We start from the raw sequence: 9,105 nt of genomic DNA on the forward strand, positions 1-9,105 counted from the left end.
TATATATATATATATATATATAGGGTCAGGTTCAAATGTTAACCAAAGTTTTTGTGTTAACTTTGTTAACCGATCTTGGCCATTCAATCTTTCAATAAACGRTTRTGATTAATCATGATAAAAACTTATTATTTTTAATTTAAAATTTCATAAAGATAAGTGAACAAAGTTGAAAAGGGTATTTAGATAAAAAAAATTATGTAACTCCAATATCATTAATTAATTGGGAGTTACAATATAAAAAATTCTATGATTTTTTTGTTAATTTATTTTTGTTAATGTAAGAACCATATGAACACAACTATAGAACACAACTATATATATGAACCATTGTGTCAAATGCAAACAACAATTTGACATATATATGAACTTGGACTGCATAGTATTTATGAACACAGTATGAACATAATAAGAAAAACTGTTATACGAAAGGAAATAAATAAAAAAACAGGTATGAACACGATATGAACAGCTTGTGAACAATAGTTCCTTCATTATAAACACATTCAGGAGCGATCATTTGTCAATTGAAGTTTTATACATGCATTGCATCCACATCGTTTAAGGTTCACCCCTTGTTTATATATGTTTTTGATCTTATATGGTTGTTCACCCCTTGTTCATATCGTCTTTACCCCTTGTTCATATCGTATAAAATATATGAACACATAACCCCAACGCTATGAACACCGGGTGCAAACATTTACACAAATATAAAGATTTGATATCAAGCTTAAAAAATAACACTTGTGTTCATATGATAGACGTAACATGAACACAATGGTTCATGATTCATAAAAGTCGGTAATATGACAATATGAAAATGGGTCGTGCATGTACTTCCATTTGAACATGTGATTTAGGTACGTATTTTAGTAATAAAAAAAAAACCTATAAATACAAGATGAATTACAAAAAACACAACACATCGTAATGAATATAATTTTGATTAAAACGAATCTAAAAAAAAATAAAAATCTATTACCAAGACATTCGCTTTGGTTAATTTCTTCAATTTCCGACCTCGAACTCCGATTGTCATTATAAACCATTTTAATCTTCTCACTGTTGTCGATCTATATTTCATTGCGTTTATCCATATTAGCTTGATTGATACCAAAAAAATTTACTACCGTGTTTTCTATGCGAATTAAAAACTGATAAAACAATAAACATGGAAGATCAAGATTAAAAAAAAATAAAAATATTAATATTATAAATGCATATTTTTTGGGATTTGATGATTTGTAACTCCCCATTAATTGTTTGGGAGTTACATATCAAATCAGTTTACTGAAATACCCTTGTAATTAAAATGTGAACATGACATAAACCTACAAGAAGAATAGAATTTGATTGGTTGTCATGGTTTTCAAAGTTAACACAAAATTATTGGTTAACATTTGATCTCCCCCCATACATATATATATATATATATATATATATATATATATATTATCATTTACCCAATCAAAAACTCTGGGACGAAATCCATAAAATCGATTTTAATTAGAAATTCCGAATAGCCGAATTCTAAAATTTAGGGCTTTCTTAGCACAGGTGCATTTTTTCCCCATAGATTTCATCGTTTTGCTTGTTTAAATAAATTTGCATAAGGGTATCTTTTAACATTTTCGCACAAAAGGAAAAAAAAACCTAGGACCAACCCTGCAAATTCCAAAAAAAATAAAATAACAGAACTTTTCAAAAATTAAAATAGCTATAAATCCAAATTATTAACATCTTTAAACACAATCTTATTTCTTTACCAACGTGTTTTGAATTATTTAAGAATATTTATCGAATAAAATCTGTAATATCTTTCTTGCAGGATGCTTCTGAAGAATAATTTTCGTCAAGTTGCTGATATGGCACGTTTCTCCAGACAAAATCGTTCTTTACATGCTTTTACGAGACAAGACATGATTATTCAAGATACTTTGTTTTACGAGAATATAACAGAATATATTACAAAATACAATGAAATAATTGGATCATTTAACGTATTATGTGTTGTCAATAATGAAAAACCAGACATGATTGTCAAGTGTAATAAATAATTAGAAATTGAAATTTGTACAGTTGCATCGTTTGCAGTTTTTAATGAGAACGCGTTGTTGTGTTTAACTAACTCGTTAATATATTTTTTTAACGCTCAGTCATATTGTGTTTGATATGTTGATTAAACATGTTGAAATGGGGTGGACTATAGTGAACTAGACACGACTACTTGCATGTATGAATATACTACCCAAGCCATGAGTTGGGTTCACGTGAGACCAGCATGTTTTCGTGAGACCATTTTTTTACACTTGAAACTTCACAACAGAACGTTAGAAAGGTAAAAAAAACTGAACATTCATAGCAAAAACACACATTCACAACAAAAACATTGTGAAAACTATCTTCTTAGCATTTTGCTGCGAAATTTCAAGTGTAAAAAAATAGTCTTACGAAAACAGGTTGGTCTCACGTGATCCTAAGTCTCCAAGCCATATATGAAAAAATCATATAAAATAAAATATAAATACACCAATTCTTAAAATTATCACAATTTCATGGGGTTTCAAACAAAAATCCCAACAACAATAAACGTTTAATTCTTCGTATTTTCTTTTATTCGATAAACAAAGTTTTCGGGGTTGTTTGTTTACCTTTTAATAGTTCCATTAAGAGACAACCTCTGAATCGTTAAGAGGTGAATCTTGTTTGGTAAAAAAAAGTCTGCCTCTTAATGGTTCTAAAACTCTCTGAATGATTTTGTATCATAAATCTCTCTTAACCATTAAGAGCCCTACTGTTATTGTACACAATTACCAAACAATTATATTTCATTTTGCACCATATCATGAGAGTCTCTTAATTATTCTGACCGCTTAATCATTCTGCGATTGTTAGACATCCCCCTTAAACATATTATGACGTCATCATGAGATTTATAAATATACTTTTATCAAAATATTCAATAAGAAAAAAACGTGTTCAACTACCGCCTGGCGATTATAGTATTAAGTAAAATGGTGTGAATAAATAAATAAATAAATAAAATAATAAATAATTATCGAATTAAGTCCGGTGATGGTAGGTGATTGAATTCAGATAACCAAGAAGACCTTTTCATCTCCAGTGACCGACCAGGTGATCCAATACCTCAATTCAATCAATTTCGTTCCTAATTTCTTCAATTACAGTTTTGATTTCTCGATATTTATGTAACTGTTGCTGTTTTTGTGGTAGTTTATCTTGTAATTTTGGGGGTTTAAATTGCCAAATCGGTCTATTCATTTTGTGTTATTAGTTCTTGTTGCTGATTACATTTAGGGTTTATAGTTTGTGTTGTAGTATGTTTGAGAGTTCCTTGATTTTGTGGTTACTAGGCTTCTTTCAGCTTGATGAACAAGTCAACAACCATAGAAATGGTAATTGGTTATAATTTTGTTTAAGCTTCTATATAGCATAATTGATCATTGAATCAGCTTGTGTGTGGAATACATGAACGAAAATTCAATTGTCTGGTATATCAATTTTACCTACGATTAGTGAGGCATGCATATGTTAAACAATCATAGAACTGGTATTTGGTTATAATTTTGTTTAAGCTTCTATATTGTATAATTGATCATTGAATCAGCTTGTGTGTGAAATACATGAATGAATTTTTTTTTTTTGGTTCTCTGGTGTATTGATTTACATATGTTAAGCATTATTTTTCATAGTGAAACCTGCATCCGTCAAAACTCCCTCCGTGGAACCAACGGGAGGGAGTTTGACATATGCATGCCTCACTAAGAAACATAATGTTGTCGTAGGTAAAATCGATATACCAGATAATTGAATTTCCGTTCGTGTGTTCCACACACAAGCTCATTCAATGATCAATTATACTATATAGAAGCTTAACAAGATTGTAACTAATTACCATTTTTGTGGTTGTTGATTTGTTCATCAAAGCTAAAAGAAGCCTAGTAACCACAAAAATGGAACCAGACGGAGTTTGACTTCTGATGTTCAAGATTAAAATTTGAACTCATGATATATGCATTCATGAAATTTCAAGAAAAATGATATCTGCATCGGGGGTTTTACGAGATATTTTACAACTCCATATATGAATATAAAATGAAGTGTATATTATAACTAATGGTAGATTCATTGAGGTATTTGAGAGTTTGGGTAGCGTTATTTAGGGATATGACCTTAAATTATACTCATGAGAAGGTCATAAATTTAATTAAAATCTCATTTAAGGCTATATACCTAAAATTGGATGAATGGGGTATGATATGATATATATTTGTTTGCAGGTTTTGCAAGCTGAAAAATTGGGGATGATATCTAAGACTCCGATCATTTATAAAGTGTTTCTGTTAAAATGTTCTTTAGGGCTTGGAATACCGCTATAGGTGACATGGGATACGCTCTTAGTAGATTGGAGATAGACCCGGATTTTTCCGACAGTGAATCCTCTCCGGTCGGAGATGATAATAACAGTCCTCAACCTTCGTCACAGAACGATCTCGAGCATGAAGTTGCTCAGCTTACGAAGCTCGGTTCTACACCCCATGACCGGTTGCAAAGGGTTCTTCCACGGAGGCAGGAGTTTCCTGTTTCACCGGTGAAGATGTTAGCGGGTCGAGAAGGGAATTATTCCGGCAGAGGAAGGTTCTCTGCAGCAGATCGGTGTCACCTTTTAAACAAATATTTGCCTGTTAAAGGTCCTTCGATAATTGACCAATTGACTACTCGGGCTTACGTCTCGCAATTTTCAACCGATGGTTCCCTTTTTGTTGCTGCATTTCAGGTATTCTTGTTTTTTGCCTTGTCTTTGAAATCGTGATGGGTAAAAAGTTGGAGAAATTGACAAAAATAGCCATTTTGGACCTTCCAATGCACTTTACAGCCACTTTTTGAACTCACTTACAGATTTAACCAGAAATTATGCAAGTGGCATTACGGCGTAATCCACTTTTAGGATTAAAATGATGAGGAAAAATGGACATTACACAAGTTGCGTAAATGCTACTTGCTTAATGCCTACGTGGATTTTTGTAATGCCCATCTTTCTTCTTTTTTTTTTTAATCCGAAAAGTGGATTATGCAAATTGCATAATGCCATGCGTAATATCCGGCTAAATCCGTCAATGGGTTCAAAAGGTGGCTATAAAGTGATTATGGGGTCTGATCGACAATTTTAGTCAATTTTCGTAAAAAGTTGTCTTCAAGTCTGCAATCTTCAGCAACAATCAGGGGTTGTTGCCTGCTCTTGTTTGCTCTAAATAGGTGAAAATTATCGTCTGTAACAGGGAAGCCACATTAAAATTTATAATGCTGAAAAGGGGTGGAAGCTTCAGAAGAATATTGTTGCCAAAAGCTTGCGCTGGACAGTAACTGATACGTCTCTTTCACCAGATAAACGTTTCTTGGTGAGTTTCCCCCTCAAAGTGATGAAAAATCCGATTCTAAGTTGTAGTATAGACATGTGTTAACTATCTTTCCTATTTCTTGCTGTTTGATCGCAATCTCATTGACACTATATAAGGTACTTGCCAAGTAAAGAAGAAGTCTATTGGTCAACAATTTAATGAGCTTAATGGGACCTCACAACTTATTCGGTCAGCTATACATGACTATTTTGTAGTGGCTTAATGATATGGAAAGTGGCTTATTCAGTAAGCTTCTAAGAAGGAGCTTTATGCAGAAAGTCAAGCTTTTTCCAAACCTGCCCGTCCCAATTAAAAAACAAGCTCCTTCCATTTATGAAAAAACTCTCTCAAACAAAAAATTTCCAATCTATAAAGATAGATTAATCCACACAGACAACTTTATTCATACAAGACTTAATGGAAAACCAACCAAACAACCCCTTATTTGGTAGGCTTCTAGGGAAGCTTTATGCAGGATGCCAAGTTTTTTCCAAACCTGCTCCTTCCAATTAAAAAACACACTCCTTTCATATTTGAAAAACCCTCCCAAACAAAAACGCTCGCAATCTATACAAATAGATTAATCCATACAGACAACTTTATCCATATAGGACGTAATGGATACGAACCAAACTGCCCCATAGGGTTTGATGTCTATGAAGTGATTACTAATTTCCTTTCAACATTTAACGGATTAATAAAAGCAGTTTGTTTTTATTTATTAGTTCGAGCTATTCGTTAAGATATAAGTATCTTATTGCTACTTGCAGGTTTATGCCACTATGTCTCCTATTGTCAACATTGTTAATATTGGATCTGCTGCAACAGAGTCTCATGCAAATGTCACGGTATGAGCTACATTTATCTTGTTTCTAGTACACACATGTTGTATCATGTATGCCCGTAATAGAAACTTATTTATGCTCTTTGTTTAATCAAGATCTCCATTCATGTCTTCTTATAAATAGTTAGTGATCAAAGGTGCATAAAAAGAGAAACCTTGTCCCACATAGCTAGTTTACAGAACTAGGGGCGGGGGCGGACCCGGGCCACTGCTTTGTTCCTCCGTCACATTGTAAAAATTTATAGGGTCGTGAAAAGTGCCACCGTGCCATTTTGTTTTGTGCAACCATATATATTTGGAAACTACAATTGTGAAACAAGTTTCCTTTGGTAGAGTTGGTTTGCATGACTTTCTCCCAGCCCAGACCCGGGTTCGAATCTCGTTTGTGTGTTATTTTCCTTAAGTTTTTAGCTTTTATTTTCAGATTTATTATGTTTCTGAAATTTTTTGCAACAAAAGACTCTCAGGACCTCACATATGAAAAGCAAAGAACTAACTAATAGGCCAATGACGATTTTGTGAAAAATTATCCATATATTTGTTTCTTGTAGTCAAATGGTGCCACCACTTGAAAATTTTTCTAGGTCCGGACTAAGGGCTGGGTCTAATAAGAAGGCTAAATATCGTGAGAAGGTAAGAAGGGAAGGATAATAAGCGAATCAACGAAAAGATCTGGAAAAAATCTATTTGAAGAAGATTTTTCATATAGGTTCACATATGCATCTTCAAGTAGATTTTTTCAATGATTCACATATGAACCTTCCCTTCTTACCTTCTCACGATATTTAGCCTTCTTATTTGAACTGACCCCTAAATAGGTATTTTTCCAATCATTTACAGGTTCATTCTTCTATTCGCTTTAACATGCTAAACAAGTTCTAATGTATACTTGAGGGATATTACGGAATTGTTGTCTGTAATATCAGTTTGGTTTTGTTAAATCCTCGAGGAATGCTGCCGTTTCTACATTAATTTTTGATACGTCTCGGCCCGACCCGCACTGGGGTCGGATATATCAGCTTCGCAAAAGAGAGGCAGGAAACAAGTAGAGGGGGGCTKTTTGCAATTTACTTATTCTTAATTATCTTAATTAGTTGATTAGGATAGATATTAATTAGTTTATTAGGATAAATATGTTTTCCTATTTTTTAGGATTAGGGTATATTTTTTAGGATTAGGGTACGGCTTTATTTAAGGGACCGGCCACCCCATTGTTTGGATTCATTTCTAGTATTTTGATTCTTGTCGTAGACATTGGAGATTACTGGGTCTCGAATTCCAGGGTTTATTTTAATAAGCATCYGATTAGTGGTACTTTTGSCCGCTAATCTTGATTTTGCCAATTGATTCGTATCAAATTGGTATCAGAGMATCGATCTTGCGCCTGTGATTTTATCCACGCTACCATGACCAAGATTCAGGATCTTGAAGCTGAGTTGACCCAACAGAAGGCTGCCGTCGAACAGTTCCGCGCTGAGACGACGGAGCGGTTCGAAAACTTGGAGACCACCGTGGAATCGTTGCGCACTGAAATGGAGAAGCGACATGCAGAGATGATGAAGGTCATGTTGCAACAGTTCCAGGCGTTAAAGCCACCACCGCCGACAGCAGCCGTGCCATCGCCAATCTTCACCGATTGCACCACACGGCCCATAATGCAGCAATCGAATCCGATTTTTGATGAGAATGGGGCGCCCCTGCCGCCTTGGCATGCAACCAGCAGTACGGCCAGGGAACCGAACAGGCCCATCGGCACTCAGGAAATTCCTTTTCCGGAGTCAGGTATGTTTGCTTTTTCTGAGACTAAAAGGCCGTTTGGCAGCGGGTATGGAAGGGGCTCAGGACCTTCGGGGGAACGGGGGTGGGTGCCGGGGGCGGACTACCGTCTTTGTAAGCTGAAGATGCCGTTGTTCGATGGAACTGATGCATATGGGTGGGTGTACCTCATGGAAAGATTTTTCGACGTTCAGGGATTTGTTACTACGGGGGAGAAGTTGAAAGATGCGGTGTTGGGGTTGGAGGGACAGGCCCTTGCATGGTACTGATGGAGTGATGATAGGCATCCTTTTCGTCACTGGGAAGGATTAAAAAACCGGTTGTTGGCTCGGTTCTAGTCATCTCAGGAAGGGGACCTATACGAACAATTTTTGGCAATTAAACAGGAAGGGTCGGCACGCGAGTATATAGGGAAATTTGAAATAGTATCGGCACAGCTAAGGGGTATTCCTGAGAAGATTATGCAGGGTACATTCCTAAAAGGGTTGAAACCGGAGCTACGAACTTCCGTGAGGTTGCTTCAACCAATGGACTTAGACCAGGCGATCCAACTAGCTCTGATGGTGGATGAAAATAAAACTATCAGCAACGGGAACGTGGAAAAAGGGGAAAACAAAAGTCAGCCAGTGCGGACCGGAGTGGGGGGCTCACGGCCGCCGGCCGCCCCACCAACGGGAACCCAACGACCGACAACAGGGGGTAACGAGCAAACCGTTTAAACGGATGACAGACTCGGAACTGGCGGATAAACGGGCTAAGGGTTATGTTTTCGATGCGATGGGAAGTTCACACCCGGACACCGTTGCCCCGAGAAATCCCTGCGGATCATGTTAATGGATGATGAAGATGACGAGGGGGAAGAGATAACACCGGAAACTCACGCGCACTTGGATGCGAGGGAGGTGTCAGTACACTCAGGTGGTGGAGCAGTTCCCTGGCTTTCACCTTGAGGACAAGGTGAATTTTCGAGGCGGGGGTAATGATACGTCTCAGCCCGACCCACACTGGGGTCGGATATATCAGCTTCGCAAAAGAGAGGCAGGAAACAAGTAGAGGGGGGCT

At 36.2% G+C, this 9,105-nt stretch overlaps 1 protein-coding gene across 2 annotated transcripts in view; it reads left to right on the top strand.

Moving 5' to 3' along the window:
• The first annotated feature begins 3,074 nt into the window (after positions 1-3,074).
• Positions 3,075-9,105, top strand: part of LOC112517979 (LEC14B protein) — a 12,342-nt gene continuing 6,311 nt past the window's right edge. The window contains exons 1-4 of one of the 2 annotated variants that reach the window (XM_025125453.1): positions 3,075-3,138; positions 4,305-4,801; positions 5,304-5,423; positions 6,194-6,271. In XM_025125453.1, coding sequence (XP_024981221.1) covers positions 4,373-4,801; positions 5,304-5,423; positions 6,194-6,271 — 627 coding nt within the window. In that variant the 5' untranslated portion in view covers positions 3,075-3,138; positions 4,305-4,372. The other variant, XM_025125454.1, reaches the window with a different exon arrangement.

This window comes from Cynara cardunculus (genome assembly GCF_001531365.2).
Source record: "Cynara cardunculus var. scolymus isolate 2C chromosome LG 9, CcrdV1, whole genome shotgun sequence".
Lineage (NCBI taxonomy): Eukaryota > Viridiplantae > Streptophyta > Magnoliopsida > Asterales > Asteraceae > Cynara > Cynara cardunculus.